Source organism: Alligator sinensis, unplaced genomic scaffold (genome assembly GCF_000455745.1).
Source record: "Alligator sinensis unplaced genomic scaffold, ASM45574v1 scaffold408_1, whole genome shotgun sequence".
NCBI lineage: Eukaryota > Metazoa > Chordata > Crocodylia > Alligatoridae > Alligator > Alligator sinensis.
The window spans coordinates 929,286-949,607 of NW_005842319.1; the positions used below are offsets into that span (position 1 = coordinate 929,286).

Consider the following 20,322-nt stretch of genomic DNA (forward strand, 5'->3'; position numbering starts at 1 on the left):
TGTTCTTCTCTCAGCCTTCTATTGTGGAGGCTGAACAAGTTCAGGTCCCATAGCCTCTCCTCAGAGGGCCTACCCTGTTGCCCCCTGATCATGCAAGAGGCCCTCCTCTGGACGCTCTCAATGCTATCCACATCCCTCCTGAAGTGCGGCGTCCAGAACTGGATGCAGTACTCCAACTGTGACCTGACCAATGTTGCATAGAGGGGGAGGATCACCTCCTTGGACCTGCTCATGATGTATCTATGAATGCATGACAAGGTTCAGTTAGCCTTCCTGACCGCATCCCCACATTAATGGCCCGTGTTCATCTTGGAATCAATAGTGACTCCAAGATCCTTTTCTACCTCTGTGCTGACAAGAAGGGAGTCCCCCAGCCTGTAGGTATGCTGCTGGTTCTTCCTCCCCAGGTGCAATACCTTGCACTTGTCCATATTGAAACCCATCCTGTTCTCATCTGCCCACCTCTGTAACCTGTAAGTCTTCCTTCCTCCAGACTAAATAATTCCAGTTCCATCAGCCTCTCCTCAGAAGTCCTGTTCCCCAGCCCCCCAACTATTTTTGTTGCTCTCCACTAGACTTTCTCTTATTTGTCTACATCCTTTCTGTGGTGGGGGGCCCAAAACTGGGCACAGTACTCCAGATGTGGCCTCACAAGTGCTGAATACAGGAGACACTTCCATCAGTCTGCTGGTAACGTTCCTATTAATGCAGCCCAGTATGCCATCAGGTTTCTTGGCAACAAGGGCACACTGTTAGCTCGTATTCAGCTTATTGTCCACTGTAACTTCGAGGTCCTTTTCTGCAGAGCTGCTGATTAGCCATTCGGTCCCCAGCCTCTACCAGTGCATGGCATTATTATATCCTAAGTTCAGGACTTTGCACTTGTCCTTATTGAACTTCATAAAATTTCTTTTGTTCTAGTCCCCCAATTTGTCTAGGCCTCTGTGAATCCTAGTCCTATACTCCAACGTATGTACTGCTCCATCCAGCTGAGTGTCATCTGCAAACTTGCTGAGGGTGCTTTCTATCCCATCTTCCAGGTGAACATATTGAAGAACACTTCCATAGGACCAATCCCTGGGGCACTCAACTTGATACCTGCTGCCAACTAGGCATCGAGCCATTGAGTACTACCCTTTGAGCCCAATGTTCCAGCCAGTTTTTTGTCCATCTTACAGTCCAGTCATCCAATTTTTACTTCCTTGGCTTGCTTCCAGAGATGTTGCGGGGACCATATCAAAAGGTGGATGTCATCTTCCTGGACTTTAAGAAGGCCTTTGACAGTTTTTCCCACCACATTCTCTTTAAAAAATGAGGTGACTGCGGCATTGATGCTTACGCAGTCAGATGGGTAGAAAATTGGCTAGATGGTTGCACCCAGCGAGTGGTGATGGATGGGTCATTTTCGACCTGGAGGGATGTGGGCATTACAGTCACCCAGGGCTTCGTCCTGGGGCCTGTATTGTTCAACATCTTTATCAGTGATCTGAATGTGGGTGTGGAAAGCATGCTGTCCAAATTTGCTGATGATACCAAGATGTGGGCCAAGGTAGGCATGCTGGAGGGGAGGGACAGAATCCAGCTAGATCTAGACAGGTTACAGAGGTGGATGGATAAGAATAGGATGCAATTCAATGCAGACAGGTGCAGGGTACTGCATCTAGGGAGAGGGGACCAGCAACACACCTATAGGTTGGGGAACACTCTTCTTGTCAACACAGCGGCAGAAAGGGATCTTGGAGTCACAGTTGACTCCAGGATGAACATGAGCCGTCAATGCGAGGAAGCGGTGAGTAAGGCTAACTGCACCTAGTCATGCATCTACACATGCATCACAAGGAGGTCCAGGGAGGTGATCTTTCCCCTCTATGCAGCATTGGTCAGGCCACAGTTGGAGTTCTGCATCTGGTTCTGGGCGCCGCACTTCAAGAGGGATGTGGCTAGCATTGCAAGGGTCCAGAGGAGTGCCACTCGCATGGTCAAGGGGCAGCAGGTCAGGCCCTACGAAGAGAGGCTAAAGGGCCTGAATCTATTCAGCTTCTGGAAAAGAAGGCTGAGAGGGGATCTGGTGGCTGTTTACAAACTCACCAGGGGGGACCAGCAGAAATTCGATGAGGCTCTGTTCCCCTGGACACCACCAGGGGTTACTAGGAATAACAGCCACTAATTGTTAGAGAGAAGGTTCAGGCTGGACATCAGGAGACATTACTTTACAGTTAGAGCTGCCAGGCTCTGGAATGGACTCCCAAGGGAGGTGGTGCTCTCTCCTACCTTGGGGGTCTTCAAGAGGAGGCTGGACAGATATTTGGTTGGGGTGTTATGACCCCGGCAATTGTTCCTGCCCAGGGCAGGGGGTCAGACCTGATGATCTATTTAGGTCCCTTCCGACCCTAAGCACTATGAAACTATGAAAAGCTTTGCTAAAGTCAAGGTAGCTGGCCAGTATGATGATCCACTGCTTTCCTCGCATCCAGAGAACCAGTTGTCTTGTCATAGAAGACAATCAGGTTGCTCAGGCATTACTTGCTCTAAGTGAATCCATGCTGATTGTTCCTAATCACTTTCTTCTCCTCTTTGGGCATTTATACACATACATTTGTCTGCTCTGACGTGTCAGGAATACGGCTGGTGCACAAGCTGGTGTGCCCAGCACTGTGTCACATACATTTGGATAATTACTACAAAATGCACATGAGTGCTGAGAAAATGGTGGTGGTGCACTTTTGAACTAAAACACCTTTGATGTGTTTTAGTTCAAAAGTGTGCTGCTGCCATTTTCTTAGCTCTGATGTGCATTTTGTCATTTATAGAAATGTACGTGCTGCAGTGCCGGACACTTTTAAAAGTGCCTGGCACTGCAGCACAAGCACGTGTGCAAATGCCCTAAGTGCTTAGAAAGGGATTCCTTTAGGACTTACTCCATGATTTTTCTGAGGACTGAAGTAAGTCTGACCAATTTGTCATTCCCCAGATCTTCCTTCTTCCCTTTCTTAAAGGTGGGCACTATACTTGCCCTTTTCCAATTGTTTGGGACCTCGCCTGATTACCATGAGTTTTCAAAGGTAATGATCAGCAGCTCTGTAATCACATCAGCCAACTCCCTCAGCGCCCTCAGGTGCGTTGCTTCCAGTCCCATGGACTTGTACTCATCCAGCTTTTCTAAATAGTCCGTAACCTGTTCCTTTGCCACAGTTGGCTGCTCACCTCCTCTGCAAACTGTGCTGCCCAGTGCAGTAGTCCAGGAGATGACTTTGCCTGTGAATATTGAGATAAAAAGACATTGAGTAAGTACTTCAGCCTTTTTTGCATCATATGTCAGTAGGTTGCCTCCCGCATTCAGTAAAGGACCAGACTTCCCCGTGATATTCCTTTTGTTCCTGACACATTTGTTGCTGACACCTCTGCTGACTATCTGCACCACAAGAAGGTGACAGCTTCCTCTGATCTTCTGTTCTTCCCCCTTTCTGCACAGAGTAGAGCAGAGGGGGTTTGTCTTGGACTTGACTTCTTCATCATACTGGCCAGCAGCTGTGCTGATGTGCCAGGGGGACAGGGGCTGTGTGTTGCAGAGGACCAGAACAAGGTAAACGTGTCTCAATGTGAGAAGAAAACTGATATACCGTGACTCCCTGAGTCATGAGCTGTATCTGGGCTGCCACAACTACACATGTATGGGGCTGTGACAAAGCCATAATTCAGACCTCATTTAATTTGCACTGCAGTGCTACAACCCTCCATCAGACAGAGCACCTTCTACCCAAGGCTTTCAAAGCACTATATAGGCACAAAAGTAGTATACCTGGGAGTTGGGTAGACACAGGGGAAAATGGAGGCAGTAAAAAATGACAAAGCCAAGATTATACAAGAACACTGTAGCAAAGTCATTAATGAAACGTAGTTGTTCTGTATTATAATACAAGTCTCTCATTGTATACCATGTATTCTGTCAAGCAGACACCCATAAATGTGCTCCATTTCTTGTTTGCATTTTTGTTGTCAATAGACAAATAATCAGTGATACTTTAAACTAATTTTCCTATTTAGCCTTATAGATTCACACCTGAATGCACTAGCTGAATATTTGGTTGTGATGCTAAATTTACAGTGATGAGAAAATCTTTCTGTCTCCAAAAATAAAATGACTTTACGCTTTTTATGGCTTTCAACTCTGGAGAGCTTTGGATTTTCATTCCTGATCACTGAAGTGTATACACTAGGTAATAAAATCATTTTTAAAAAATCTCTCCTGGTCTTTCCCCTCATCTATAGGTATAACAGAGAGAATGCTTAATACCCAATACTTGATTTAACAAGTTTGGGAATGGCATCAAAACTCTGTTGTTATACTTTTTAGCAACTAAATGTTGATGCCCTAACTAAAATTCATCTATAATATATGCTGTTTATGCAACGCTGTATTAATAATGAAGAAAGAGATTGCAGTAAAAATGACAAAGACCTATCAAGTATTGAAAAACTAGTTAAACAGTCCTGGTCTCAGCCTTGCTATTAAAAGCAATGAAATACTTTTTTTATTCCAGGCACTGGAGGATCTCTCCTGCACTGATAGATTAAAAACTGGCTAAATGATAGATTAATTGTAAGTGATGACATCAACCTGGGAGGTTCTAGTGTTATTGCGTTCTATCCTATTCAATTATATTCAATGCAGTTCAATAATAGTGCACTCAATCTTGCAGACAAAGACGTAACAAGATCTGGGGTCTGGAAGCTGAAACTAGAGAAATTGGGCTAGAATGTGAGTAAAATTAGCCATTGGGGTGGCTTACCTAGGGAAGTAATGGATTCTCTGTTACTTTAATTCTTTAAATCAATGTCTTTGGGTGCATCTACATGTTGCCCTACATTGCCATAGAAAAACACTATGTCACTGCACAGTGTGCTACAGTGATATAGTTATCATGTGAGTCTACACGTGATCAGCAGCTTCTTTGCCGTAACGGTACGCTCCCCCATTTTAGTGCACCACTACAGCAAAATAGTGGCAAAAACTAACTGAGCCACACACACAGCGCAGTATGGGCGGTTACTGTGTCATGCTTTAGTACTTCCAAAAGGAAGTACTAAAGCACAGTGCCTTAGCAACATTGCTGTACAGCGACATGTAGATATGCCCTTTGTGAAATATATGCTATAGTTAAATTTAAAAAGTTATGTGTTTGATATAAGAATTACTGAGCGAAATTCTGTAGGCCCATAAATGTAGGAGACTGGATGACCTAAAATGATCCCTTCTGGTCTTAATAGCTATAGATCCCATAGTGATATAAAGTTGTTGGCTTAAGAATGTAGATAGAGAAATGATAAAAATGTGGTCAGGATGGGACAGATTTAAGGAAGACAAAAGAAAGGAAAGGGGGCCTGATGCAAGGGAGGGTAAGATGTTATTGGAAATGGAGCTAAATGGTTAAGAGAAAGGAGAAGAGAATGTAGTCAGTCTACCCCATATGAAAGAACAAAATATTGAAGGGAAAGATAGATAGTAGGAAACAAGTAGTTTGGGAAAGCGCTGAAGATGGGCAAAATCCTAAAAGAGAAAAAATATTTTAAAGAGAAAGGCAGTGCACAAAGGGAATGGCCTTAAGGACAAATCAGACTTGTAGAGCATAATACCCGCCTCCCTCATACAAGAGAAATGAGGATTAGTTAATGTTTGCACAGCACTTAAAGCCTGAAAGTAAAAAAGAGTTACTTAAGTGCTAAGTATTGTTGTAATTCCTTAGAAAGATTATTGACGGAAGAAAAACAAACACTGAAAAAGACAGGGAAAATACACTAAGCTACATAACAGAAGGAAGGGAAACAGAAAAGAAAATGAAGAGCAAACAAAAGAAAAATAATTGGCCAAATTCATCCAACTCCATTAAATTGCTACTGAGTGACTTTGACCCAGTAAGCTTAAGCTCTGTCCTTTATAGATTTATGTTTATGTAATGAAATACACATACATATTTCATTTAAAATGTTAGGGGGTAGGGATATGCAGGTAGGTTGGGCTTGGGGGATGGGTTTGTGATTATAAAGGGTTTGATAAAGCTGTGTGATGCACCAAAGTACCAATATTTAATCATTACTTCAAGTTTTTAAAGAATAACTGTTATTTCCTTCCAGTATTTTGAATATTTATCCCATGCATTGAAAATCACACCGTGAACAAAAGTATTTTCTGTAAGTATGATATCTTGAACCAGGGGTGGGCAAAATAAAGTCCGGCCCACAGTGGGTCCCTCAGCCTGGAGTGGCCCAGGCACCATCCAACCCATGGACCATCCTGCTGCCTCCAAGTGCACAGCAGGGCTGGGGCAGATCCATGGCTGGACTCCATTTCTAGGCAGTCTGGGCAGCAACGGCTTCTTCTTCTGCCGCTAGCCCTGACCCCATTAAGGCTGGCAGGCACCCAGGACCGGGCCAGACCTACACGCACAGCCCTGGCCCCAGGCTGCCCCATGCCCACTCTGGACATGCCCACCCACAATGAGTGGCAGCGGCTGGACAGAAGCTGCTGCTGGGCGTGGGGGAAAGTGGTATCTCCCCCTCACCAATGCTGGGCCCTTCTTGCTGCGGACCCAGAGCACACACCCAGGCTTCCCTGCAGTTCCTCTCCACTGTTGTCACCACTGTCACCAGCACTACCTCTGGGCTGCCCAGCAGGGCAGTAGTGGCAGTAGGGCAGAGCTGCAGGGAACCCCTGGTGTAGGCTCCAGGTGCCCACAGCAAGAAGGGCCCAGCAGTGGTGAAGGAAAGTTGGCCACCATTCCCCAACATCCAGCAGGAGCTTCTGCCCAGCTGTCACCACTGTTTATCATGGGTGGATGGGCCTGGAGCAGGTGTAGGGTAGGCCAGGGGTGGACCAGGGTTGGCTCATGATCCTTGGCTGTGTGCATGAGTCCTGGTTGGTCCAGAGCAGGCATGGGGTGGGCTGGGAGTGGGGCTGTGTGCTCAGTTCCTGCTGGGCACTTGTGGTGGTGGTGGTGGCAGGGAGGAGCTGCAGGGTGCGTTGGCTCTGGGCTGTTGCGGTGGGTAGGGAGTGCTGTCCCCCAAAACCTCCTGTGTGGCCCACAGTCACAAATAATTGCCCACCCCTGTCTTAAACAGTAACAACAAAGAGGAGAAAACTGCAGCCTGCCTGGAAGGTTATCAAACCTGGGCTGAATTTTATTTCCTCAATCCAGTCACATGACAGGACTAAAAAACAGGTATCCTAGTCCCATGCAGAGGCATAAATAGTAATTTTGGTTCCTAGGCAAGAACACAAGGGTGATAGAGGAGCCAATGCCAGAGAGCAGGGGCAAGAAGTGTGCCAAGTTCTGGTGCTCATGACCTGTCTAAATCATTTGTCCCACCTTACTCATGCTCAGGGGCAGCACCAGCCTCTTCCCAGTGGGAGAGGTGGGCCAGGGCTGGGCGGGCCGGGTTAGGCACACCACGCCTCTGTGGGCGAGAATGGGGCAAGTTCAGCTACATGGGGCAGGCAGGCAGTAGTGGTGGCGCTGGGAAGGGTGGCTATAGGGGGGGGTTAAGGTGAATTTTGGGGTGGCTAGAGCTCCCCAAAGCCCCTCCTCTCAGCACTGCTCCTGCTTATGCTACTGGTCACATGGCAGTAGTTATGTGTTTATTATTCTAATGACTACTGTTATACATTTCCTATTTTGTTTTCTTTTTTTCCTTTTGGAAGTTAAATATCACCATCTTTCCCCTTCTCAGTTTGCTTTATGAGCATATGATCACATCCAGTTCTCAATATGTTCTATCACTTATCAGCTGTTCAGTACTTGAGTTCTGCAATCCAGAACTATCTTTTTTTCCTAATTTTTTTTCCTTCCAGCAGCCCCGTAATTCTGATCAACAATGAGGTGGCTATGTATTATTTGTGTCAGTTCATGGAGAAACAGAAAGTCAGCATCTTCCCTAGTTTTGTTTAGATATTCTCTGATCCTCCTGTAGGACTTACTAGAATGAACTTACTGCAGATGGAATAGTAATTGTTATCCACTGTGTCTGATAAATAAGCCCTTCTCTTCTTTGCAAAGGTGTTGCTTTTTTTTTCCCTCTGGAATTCCTGGCATATGGTTCCTCTGTAAACACTTCAGGGTTAATTGTTTTAGATTCAGAAGCTTGCTAGATCTTGGCATTAATATTTTCACTTTGCCTATTACTCTCTGAAGTGGTGATCCTAATAAATCATTTTTAAGTTGCATTGTTATATTCCAGTCATGCAAATTATTGGATCCCTTGAATACTCAGAGGTTTTTTATTATTGGATTTTTGCACTGAGTTTTCTGCTAACCCAACTGGTTCTACACAGAAGGTACCTGATGCAGTGTCCTTGAACTATCAAAGGGACGTACCAAAATAAACCTTCCATGAACCGTGGGTCATTATCTGTTATTAAATCAACAGGACTCCAGTAATGACCAAACTGTGATTTACAGCATGTTGTTATACCACTATTTAATTTGTTTTGTTGAACCTTAATTTATATTATAAAAATGAAAAGGGAAAAAAACACCCAAAGGAACATTAATACACAAATAAGACAGCATATTCCTATGAACTTCCATGGAGCAGCAGGCTCCCCAGGCTTACACCCAGAGCAAGTAAGAATCATGTATGGTCTCATCACTGGGTTCTTTCCCCTTGCATTCAATTTATTTTTATATTGTATGTCACATTGGCATGTTTTCTCTCTAGTATCATAGCTTAACATGCATAGCTCACATGCATATCCTACTTATCTATGATGCTTGGACAACTTTCCAAAAAAGTTAGACACTTGGCTGGCATGGTTACCTGGGATAATCCTGCCTTAAGTCAGGGGCTGGACTAGATGATCTTATAAGGTCCCTTCCAGTCATTCTTTCATATGATTCCAGGATCTGTTCAGAATGTCACACAAAAAGAATAGAGTGACTATGAGGAGGGGAATAACAGAAACAAGATAAAATATTATGGTACTAAATTTTGTGTCATACACTTTGGGCATTTTTACACATGATACTAACACAGTGCCAGGCACTATTAATTAGCGAGCCATGCTAATTAAAAGTGCCTGGCGCTGCACCAGGAGCAAGTGTATCAGTAATGCAGCGCATGTCAGCACTGAGAAAATGGCAGTGGTGCACTTTTAACTAAAGCACATTGAACATGCTTTAGTTCAAAGCAAAGCTGCCACCATTTGCTCAGCACTGACATGCACTGCATCACTGATATACGTGATGCACAAGACTGCCAGACCATGTTGATTTACATGCTCCAGAAGACTTGATTGAGTCTGCTCCAATGTGCTGGATTTCCAGTGCATCAGAGCAGACTCGCCGCATGTGTGTAAGTGCCCTTATATATTAATCACCAATTACTTCTGCTATAAGATGGGATTTCAATATTGTGAATGACTGAGAAAGAGAAACGCACATGTTACTTGCTGATCACAGCGTGGCTATGAGCCACCAATTTGATGTGCTTGTGAAAAAAAATGTAGCAGGTTCAATTCTTTCAATGTGTATGTTATATATATATATAGGTTATTTAAATAAATATATATATATACACATACATACTATTATATCATAAATATAATACTGTGTATCATATATGTGTACAAATATATATAATATATCAATCATATATATCATATATGTGTATTTATGTAATTCATATATTACATAAATACAATAATTAGAGGTGAACTGATAAAGATTTTCTTGGCTGATACTAATAGACGATTATTAACCAGACATATCAGCCAATACCGATCTGATAACCAATCTACAGGAATGCAGCTAAGCAGCATGGAGAGCAGTTCCCTGCAGGTAAGTGTGTGGAGGGAAAGGGGCATATGGGAGGGAAATGATGTCCAGGGACAGATTAACGACCCCATGGCGAGGGAGGGAGTGAGGCAGGGTCTCAAGGTGCTGCCCAGCCAGGGTAGTGAATGGAACCTGAGGCTGGGATAGGACAGAGCCACGGGTGGCTTTTCCAGGAGATCAGCATCCCGATGCTTAAAAATTGTGGTAGGGTCATTTGAACTAAAACTCGTCAAATGAGCTTTAGTTCAAGTGCTGCCACCACCATTTTTAAGTGAGGGGACACTTTTAACTAGAGTGGAGCTGAGCAGACCTCCTTGCCCCCACCCCAGCCCTGGGCTCCATTCACTGCTCCCTGCCCTGGCCCCAGGTCCAATTCACTGCTCTGGCTGGACAGTACCCCCAGCCCTTGCCCCACTCCTTCTCTTATTGTGGGGGCTTCAATCTGCCCCCCCCCCCCACTCCCTTTCCCCTCCACAGACTTACCTGCAGGGAGCTGCTCTCCATGCTGCCTGGCTGCATTCCTGGCCCTGTTCATATGCACGTGGCGTCCAGGGGCCCCAGTCAGAAAGCATAATTAATTATGTATATTGGTGAACATTATTGGCTACACTGGCCAAAAAAAGCCAACAGACAATAAAGTTAGTTTTCCTTTTATCGGTATCGATCTGATATGCAATAGGTATGTTGATGCACCTTTAACGATAATGATATAATAAATAATTACATGTATTAATTATATAGTAAATAATTCTATATATGCGTAATTATTTTATTTAAAGATTACAAATATATGTGTGTAATTTTATTTTAAAGATATATATTTAATCTTTAAAATAAAATAATTACACATATGTACAAAATAATACATACATATATATATGATTACATGTGTAAATAGTTTATTATTTGTAGTGCAATCATACGTACATACATACATGCATGCATACACACATACACGTGTGCGTGTGTGTGTGTGTGTGTGTGTGTGTGTGTGTGTGTGTGTGTAATCAAAAAAGGTACTTGTGCAAGTGCATTTGGAATACTGTTTATGGTCCTGATCACTCTGGTTCAGGAAAGATCAGTCGGAAGAACTGTTAGGATGATGAGGGGATGGAAAGCCTATTTTATGAGAAGAGCTTGACTTGTTTAACCTAGAAAAATCAAGACTTAGAGGTGATATATGATCATTCTCTACACATACATTGGGGGAGAGAGAAAAGCTATTTAAGCTTAGGAAAAATGTTGGCACAAGAACAAAAGGATATATACAAGACAGGAATAAATGTAGTCTGGAAATTAAAAGAAGGTTTCTAACCATCTAGGCAGTGAGTTTTACTCAGTTAATAGGGACCAACAGCTTAAAGCCTGATAAATGTATGAACCAGCTTATATGACACAATGCCTGTGTTTTATCAGGGAACTGGACACAGTGACCTAGTTAGTTTCTTCCAGTTGCATGTCCTCTTTTGGACATTCTGTTCTAGTACCTCAAGATAGTCACAAAGGCTAAATACAGTCAGTAGTGCCATCATGCTATGTGAATACATTATGTACTAGACCCTACTCTGTATTCTCAGTCTTTCTGCTTGGACACACCTGAATTTTTTCTATTAACCAGTCATCTAGAATTATTAGGTAATGTTTTTGAAAGGTTGAGCCACTTTGAATTTTTCATTTGCGCTTAACAATTTCTTTTCATAAATGGGTAGTATTTGTGACATTTACTTGAACGTCCTGTTTCTGCAGCTTCCAAGGGAATGTACGGGTAGAATTCTACTACTTTTAATTCTGCTACATATTACAATCTGAAGGCATCACACACTGATTTCTCCACATTTCCAGGAAAATTTAAAAGCACTGCTGCTTTTTCTTTCCATTCTTCTCTTGGTTCTTTCGAAACTTCAGGTGCTCTGTCTCTGCTAGAGACTTTAGCCAAGGTTTGAAACTAGAAGCTTTAAGTTAGGCTCTTAAATCTAGATATAGACAGCCAGATGTATGGCCTGATTTAAAAAATTCTGAACACTTAGCTTCTCGTGAGCCTATTTTTAGGTACCCATTCTTGAAAATCGTGGCTTATTGCTTTCCAGATATTCTGTAATGACAGTATAATGACAAAGAGAATAAGCTTCTTTTTGATCTGCAAGACATGAGTTGAGTCAGAGTGACAAAAGGACCTCTGTCACAAGGCAAAGATCTACTTACTGCATTTTCTACAATTAAACAAGGCCATTCAATTGGCAGCCCATGGGTCCCTGCTGCCATGCAGCACAGTAGGACCTCATACCACCAGTGCAGTTCCTGCTACAGGGAGCAGAGGGCCATGCACTGCCAGTGTTTCCTGTATGGTGGTGGCAGGAAATCCCGGGGTGGGGGCTGTCCCCTGCAGTGTATGTCCTGCATGGTGCATGTCCCCCAGCCATTCTGAAGTTGGACAGTCCTGATCCAAAATATGGAAATTTAGCCTTCCTATGCTCTGAGAAAGGATAATATTGTCAGAAAATACTTCAGTATATATGGAACTTTAGGGATTTTAATGGATTCTTTTTCCCCATTACCCAGCATGGCCAACTAGACAGAACATCTGATGCTGGCTTGAGAAGGGAGAAATTAATGCTGACCAAGATGCTGAGCTCCAGAGGAAAGAGAGGGAGTGATGGGATACATGTGTGGTTTTCAAAGAGAAGCCAGATGTAATTCAAAACTGTTGACAGCAACTAATTTGAGAACTGGAAAATTTCTAGGGTACTGTGCTATGCAGAGGCATAACAGCACAGCTCCATGCCCAAGGCTATTGGGGCAAGAGCTGCTTTTGCACATCCCAATAAAGACAGCACCCAGGACTGCCGCCTTGGTCCTCCCGCCCAGCCAGTTGTGCTACCGTTGTTCTGTGGTTCAATCAGTTCATACCTAGATAGCAGTTTGCTGGTCTGTATTCAATTTGAAATTAAGTTATTAACTGGAAAATCATGCACACAAATAGCTCCAGTGCCACTGATTCGTTCTGCTAATGACCTACCTGCTCTCTACTTAATATTTCACATACTTGAGTGAATCTTAACTATCAGGTTAAATAAGAAAACAAAAATTAGATCACAGCCAAAACAGAATAGCATGCACCCTTTATAAATACAAATAAACAATGGGATATGACAGGCTGTACATTTCTAGATAATTATAGGTTGATATTAAAGTATATAAAGGCCCAAGGTCAACTGACTTTAACCTTTCAAGAAATGCAGTGACTGCTATGAAATTCAAAGAGTGGGGTGTTCTACTAGTGATAGGAAATGGACTTTAGACTGGATATAAAAGGGTGGAAAACAACATTACCCAGTTCTCAGGCATTATAAACAGGAATATGTCTTCAGGGCAAGCTAAAAAGAAAGCCATTTATAAATGTGCCTAATTATACTATCTAGAAGAGTATAGTAGAAGTGTACCACTCCATGCCATCTACATGTCATTGAGCAGAGATTATCTTTTTGTTCTGTATTTATATGATACTTAGTGCACTATTTGATCTGTCTAGAACTAAGCTCATTGAAACTTTTCCTTGAATTCACTGGGCAGTGGATGGGAGTTTCACTTTCACCAAACAGTTTTCTCTGGAGTCGTGGCCCTTAATACCAGTGCCCTTTAAAATGACATTTTTAGAAAAATATCAGCATTGACATCTCTTCCCATTTCCTGTCAGGTCATATGATTTTAGGCTGGCTGGAGGCCTGAGGATCTAGAAACTCCAACCCACTGACAAGGGTGAAAACCCTTTCTGATTTGCCTCCTTATCTCCTGGGGAAAAGTAACCAACTAGAGCTGCCTCTCCTTGCCTCAAAATATAGAAGAGGTTTTGAGCATGGGAAGGGTGCTGGAAAAGAAGGAGATAGCACTCTGTAAAAAAGGTGAGGGAAGTGGAGGGAGATGATAGTCTAGAAGCTCCAGATGGTTTTGCTCTCTCCTGTGAAAAATGTGATAACCTGTTCTCTGCTCTTCCTCTTTCTCCTCTACAATAGCAAAACTAGGTAGAGGCAGAAGGATAGAAGGAATTTTTCCCTTCCTCTACCAACCCAGATCTGGGGAAGGGGTGGTGGTAGATGCAGGTGGATCAGAGATGTAACCAGGAGATTGAACTGCTCTGAAAAACTGGAAATTCCATATTATCCAAACAACTGTACCAGAGGCCGGAATTTCCTTACTGAATAAATTTGGGAGAACTGGTAACAGAACTGACACACACTGGGATTGGGGTAGAAGGCATTCAAATATCAAATGACACACTAAATAAGTAGATCTCACAATTTTTGAGGTCAGACAAAGGATTTTTAACTTTGGAGACCATCATACTGAAGAGGACAGCTGCACACCAAGATAAAGAACAGTTTAATAATATGCCCATATGTAACATCGGTAAAGGTTCACAAAAGACACATTTACTTTTTTCCACATGCTGTGCTGAAATATTCACCATTTCTGCTCTGTTCATTTACTTTATCAGTAAAATGTGCTGGCATTTCCTTTTTCCTTTACATTAAATGATGTTATTTATTCAAGATAAACTAAAATATATTCAGGCCTCGAAAACAAAATGCAATACAGACACTCTGGTTACAACTTTTGTTTATGTCTTTCTTTATGGCATCTTTATATCTTTGCACATATGTCATTGTCATAACTCTTGCTTTAGAGCAGCATTTCCACTGACATTTCTAAACATGAGGCTATTTCAAATTGTAGTCAGTTTTGGAGAAAGTCTACATTTTTAATACTTGTTACTTAATAACCAAAAGAATGTCAAGCATAGCTGTCCCAAAGTTTCCTAGTAACATTTAGAGAAATATATATTTTTTCTATTGATTAAATCTGGATCCAAGGTTCTACATGTAAGCCTCCAAACAAAGAAATGTTGGCCCAGGACATTTTTAAGGAAGATGTGACAAGACAGACTGAATAGTTTTTATTTGACAGTGAATCATTAAAAAATGAACCAGATGGTTAAACTTAACAACAGTATTAAAGTGAAATTAGTAAAAGTGTGCCTAGGGCATCATAAAATCTTTTATTTGTTGTTCATCCTCAGTCTTTTCCAATGACTGTGATGGATGATTGCACAGAAGTATCCAAATTAAATTCTGAGTACCTAGCAAATTAATTTACTGTAATATTAATATAAATGTAATTGCTGCTACATTTATTTTTCACAGCGAAAGTACTGCAAGAAAATGTCATCCTTTTCCTTACTTTTATGGTGACGTTACTCATCTCAGTTGCCATGTGGAGTGTATACCATTGAATAACAGTGGGTGCATCTACACATGCACTTTAACATGCATTAGCCTATTTTAATGTAGATTGAAGTGTCGCTAAAAACCATGGACATTCATACATGTGATCCAGGAGTGGGGGAAGTTGCTTTAATGAATTCTAGCATGTTGGCGCACACTCAATTAATCAAGTCTTCTGGAGCATGGCAATTGCTGTACTCTAGCAGCCTCCTCTTGGAACTGCTCTAGTTAAAGTGCCATCCCCTGCACCCCTGGAGAACATGTAAAAGTGCCTTGAGGTACTAGATTTATGCACATTAACTAAAGCACATTAATGCACATGTAGATGTACTGAGTTCTTGGGTTGGGGAGTGTGTGTGTGGGGGGCGGAGGGGAAGGGGATTGTGTTCTTTTTTCAAATGAATTTATACAATCCTGTCCTGAAATAGCTTTCCACTGAGGTAACAATGAGATACAGATATGTTGAGAGCAATGCATTAGATAGAGCATAGGTAAGGTGAAGAACCATTCCAGTGTCCTCTGCCCTGCATGTTTAGTTTATAACTTGCTATTACAGAGTACAGGGGAAGAGTGGGAACTCTTTTAGAAAGTGGGGTTTAGCACCTGTGGAGTCATGCAATGCATGATCTCACTTCCCCTGCCAAGGATGTCATGTAGAGGGTCTCCACAGAGGCAATCATGATAGATATGGATGAAACTAATCACATTACAGCAGAATACCCATAAAGTCCCTAGAGGAACTGCTGCAAGTAACTCTAAATGCATGACCCTGGCACATCAGAATCACATATTTTCCATTATGCTTTTGCATTCCATACATATCAAAGTCTACTCAGGAACTGGACAAATGGGAATAAGAAACCACTGATCACTGAGTGGGATACAGTGCAAAAAAAGGACGCTAACTCTGAAAATATTCTATTACAAAGGAAGCTTTGCAGGAAGCAAATACACTTACACTAAAGTTAGACTTAGAAGACTTATCTTTTGGAGGTGCCTAGTGCCCTTCAGTCCAACTGACTTCACCAGGAGCTGAAAGGTCCTACAGGGAACTGAGCATTTCACACAGTCTAGCTGATAGCGTAGTTCACTGTAGTGTGGACACCTGTTTAAGGACAGATCCTTGGGTGGTACAAATTTTCATTGTTTCATTGAAGCCATTGCAGGAAATCAAGCTATGGCAATTTGCATCCTTGAGGATCTCCCAAATGTAACAATGCTGTGGTGTATCATATTTATTACCTATTTATTATTACTCATTTTATTCTGATCAGCATACCACTATGCATGACATTACAATAAACACAAATATATGACTGCCCAGCTCATGTTTTACTGCATTCCCTGCTCCATTCTTTTCTTCTAACCTAATCTTTGCTCTTTTTGTTGGTTTTTTTTTTTATCTCCTATTTTAAAATTCTTTCATATGGTTAGGGCATCTCTTTTCCTCCTCATATAGGTCACATAAACAGCATATTGCTTCCAGGACATCTTGAAAGAAACAGATTGTTTTTGTCTGGATAAAACTTCTCCCCCAAACAAATGGTCAAGGACAAACGTAGATAACCAAATCTAGAATAACAAATCAGGTTTTCAAATATTCTACTCAGAAGGGAATCATCTACAAGACAGTTTTCCCTTCTAGTAAATTGACTATTTTTCCCTAACATATAAAAATATAAGTTATTACAGAAAAGGAACAAAATCAGAACTAAATAGATTTAAAACTATTTCTACTGAAATGTTAGCAAACTGATGCAAGAATTATTTAGAGACCTATCCCACAAATTCCTATGGTGCTATCAGGTGCTTCAATAAATCTTTCTTTTTATGGTGCTACAAAGGCCAAGCAAACAGATGTCCATACCCCTTGTTACACCACAAATGCCCAAGATTAGGGACCATGACGTAAGCATTATCAATTCGTGCCATTTTATTCTGGCAGACATCTGTTAAGTTTATGATGGGAGAGTGCCGTCAGGTGTATCCCATACATCTGTAGGCATGTTTGACCCCACACTTGATTTCCAATTTTCCAAATCACAACATTTTGAGCAAAAGAGCTTTGAAACTGTTGATGTCTGATGTTTGCTCTTTTATAAGCCAAAATGATGTTTTCTTTTGAAAGTTGAGTAGATTTTCATTAAGAACAGTGTGTGTGTGTGTGTGTGTGTGTGTGTGTGTGTGTGTGTGTGTGTGTGTGTGTGTGTGTGTGAGAGAGAGAGAGAGAGAGAGAGAGACAGAGAGAGAGAGAGGGGGATAAGATTGAAATCTTTTAAATTATAATAATGAAACTTTGAGACTGACTTGAACTGAATTTTTAATTAAACTATTTGGACCACAACTTTTTATCACAATTTAGAACAGGAAAAATTTTCAATGCTTCAAAGTTGAAATGGGAGCATTTTCCCACCCACGTCTACCTTTTGAAAAGTTATTCACTTCCTTGGAAGGTTCACTATCCACTTTATTTTTTAAACAATTCTCTTAAAAAAAAAAAAAAGGAAATTTGGCTGGTTTGAAACTGCTTTATAGGCAGGGGAGTAGAGAGCATACAAAATGAATAATTCAACATAAAAGTCATTTTGAGCATTTTGACTGGGATTAAACAAGAATAACATATGCATCGTGGAGACAAATACAAACTTTAGGTGCTCCAAGTATTTATTTCCTTTTTTATTTTTGTTCCCATTTCACTATCAGCTGCATTCAGACCAAGATAAAGGAGATGGCTCACTTAAGTACATCCTTTCTGGAGATGGAGCTGGAGATCTTTTCATTATCAATGAAAACACTGGAGACATACAGGCTACAAAGAGACTAGACAGGGAAGAAAAGCCTGTTTATATACTTCGGGCCCAGGCAATAAACAGGAAGACTGGAAAACCAGTGGAACCAGAGTCTGAATTCATCATTAAGATCCATGACATCAATGACAATGAGCCAATGTTTACAAAGGATGTTTACAATGCCAGCGTTCCAGAAATGTCAGATGTCGGTAGGTGCCAGTTCAAGAAATATTGACACTGTCTGGTCTGGGGCCTTCTTGGGGAATTGATCCAGGGTTCAATACAGAAAAGTGCTAAGGGCAGATAGCCACTGTTGACTTTGTTTTGTAGAGTCTCAGCACCTTGGAGAGTCTGATCCTGAATATATATACTAGACTTTGAACAAAAGACTTAGTGGTTTTTATCTATACTTGTTTATAGATGAGGACAGAAACAAACTGGAAAAATGAATAGGATAGAAGGGAGCCTGAATCACTCAGAACAGAAAGGCATCACACCTCTGCTTCTACCTGATTCGCAATGCATTGTTAAATTCCTTTCTCATTCACTGATTTTTCTATTCTTATTTAACAAAAGAATGTTCACCAAAATCTGATCAAGTTGGTCAACACCTCTTCATTTGACTTAAATGTGCATTGGATCATGCCCTTAGAATCAATCAGTAAAAGAAAAAAAATAACACACAGATTTCAAAAAAATAATTTAAAATCTTCCGTTTGGTGTCTTGGAGGGCCTTTTCCGAAGAGTTTCATAGATTCAGATTCCTTTGGTTCTGAGGAGGTTCATTTCTGATTTCTGTTAGAAAGAGTTGGGGGGTTGAATTGTATGTATCATGTTTCTAAACAGAGACAATGTCCAGTGAAATAAATCATTAATTCAACAGCATCAGAAAAGAAATTAAAATGAACCTCCATCATTAGGCAAATCAAAGCTCTGGGGTGTATTTTCTCAGCACAATTATGGAACTTGTCATATGGATTAAAGTCATACTCATTAAAGTGAGCCCCCGCCCCTAACATTTTACAATATGACATGGTTGTCAGACATACAGCCCACAGGCTGGATTCAGTCCACACAGTCATTTCCCCTGGCCTGCAGGAGTCCCAGAGACACCAGGAATTCAGGGGCCAGGCTAGTGGGGGTGAGATTTACCACTGAATTCACAGGTTCAGATGGGCACTTGTTTCAGTGGCAGAGGGGGGCAAGCCCCACCATTCACCCTGGCACCCTGCTGGACCAGTGGAGCCAGCTCAGAAGATTCTTTGATGTACAGATCCAGTCCAGCAAAATTTGTTTTGCAACCTGAATTCAGATTTCTAACAACTACAGAGGCTGAAGGTGTTCAGGTCACTGGGCTTTAGTTCATTTCTGTATTTCATGGAAACAGAATTTGACACTTCTATCAATTGGTAGGCTTTATGAGTCCAGACACAGTAGGAGATTGTCTTTCTGTAAAGTATCAACCTGATGTCAATGTAAATTGAGGAATGAGCAAAGCAGCTTGTATAAAATATGAACCTCCATTAATATTTGACCAAAATTTGAATGAAATGTGAACTGAACATTTTGAGTCCAGTTTTAAACTGTAAGCACTTTTATATGTGCTTCGACACATTCTGGTTAGAACCTATTGGAGCAAACTCGATTAATCAAGTCTGCTGGAGTTTTCTAATCGGAACACTCCAGCGTGCTGCGGTGTCTCGTGCATTCAGCATCCCACATTTCAAAATGGTGGTGGGGGCACTTTAACTAAAGTTGGTCGAGCAAGCTTCAGTTAAAGTGCCCCCACTGACATTCTGAAATGCAGGACACTGAATACACAAGACCCTGTGGGTGTTTTAATTAGAGTGGCTCCTGAGAGATGCTCTAATTAAAATGCCCCCACTTCTGGAGCATGTGTATAGGCACCCTGTTTTTTAGTCTTCACTATTCCATATTGCCATGCTCCCAGGTTCCTGCTAGGACTAAAAAGAGAAATGTCAAAGCATCACAACTGAAGGCAGGTTCATCTCCAGCACAGTTTTATAAACCCAAGGTTGTGATAAACACCCAAACTCTGATCCTTCTGAGATTTCACCGGCATTCGCTTAAAAAGCTCATTCTAGACTTCTGATAGATTACCAGTAGAGAAACTATAGCTCTTTGCTTCATGAGAGATGTCATGCTTGGGGGCTGGCTCTTCCTGCTCCCTGTTAAAATATCCAGGGAAGGGCACCTTGAAAGGTCAGGTGCAGTTTTTCCAAATTCTTTAACTAGGGGCACTCAGGGTTTGTACCACAACTCTAGCCCCAAAGCTCTGTAGGACTTTACCACTTGGGCTTTACCACTAGGATTCTACATAGAAACCTGGTCATTTAGTCCTCAGAATTTTCCAGTCACCTATTTCTGAGATTCCCTACAAAGGGTATTTCCAGTTGCACACAAAAG

The 20,322-nt window shown here is 41.7% G+C and overlaps 1 protein-coding gene across 4 annotated transcripts in view; it reads left to right on the forward strand.

The window, feature by feature from the left end:
* CDH6 (cadherin 6) overlaps nt 1–20,322 on the forward strand; it is a 136,158-nt gene that overhangs the window by 85,808 nt on the left and 30,028 nt on the right. For all 4 annotated transcript variants that reach the window (XM_025209959.1, XM_025209957.1, XM_025209958.1 and 1 more), the window contains one exon: nt 17,810–18,104. In XM_025209959.1, coding sequence (XP_025065744.1) covers nt 17,810–18,104 — 295 coding nt within the window. The remainder of the gene's footprint in view (nt 1–17,809; nt 18,105–20,322) is intronic.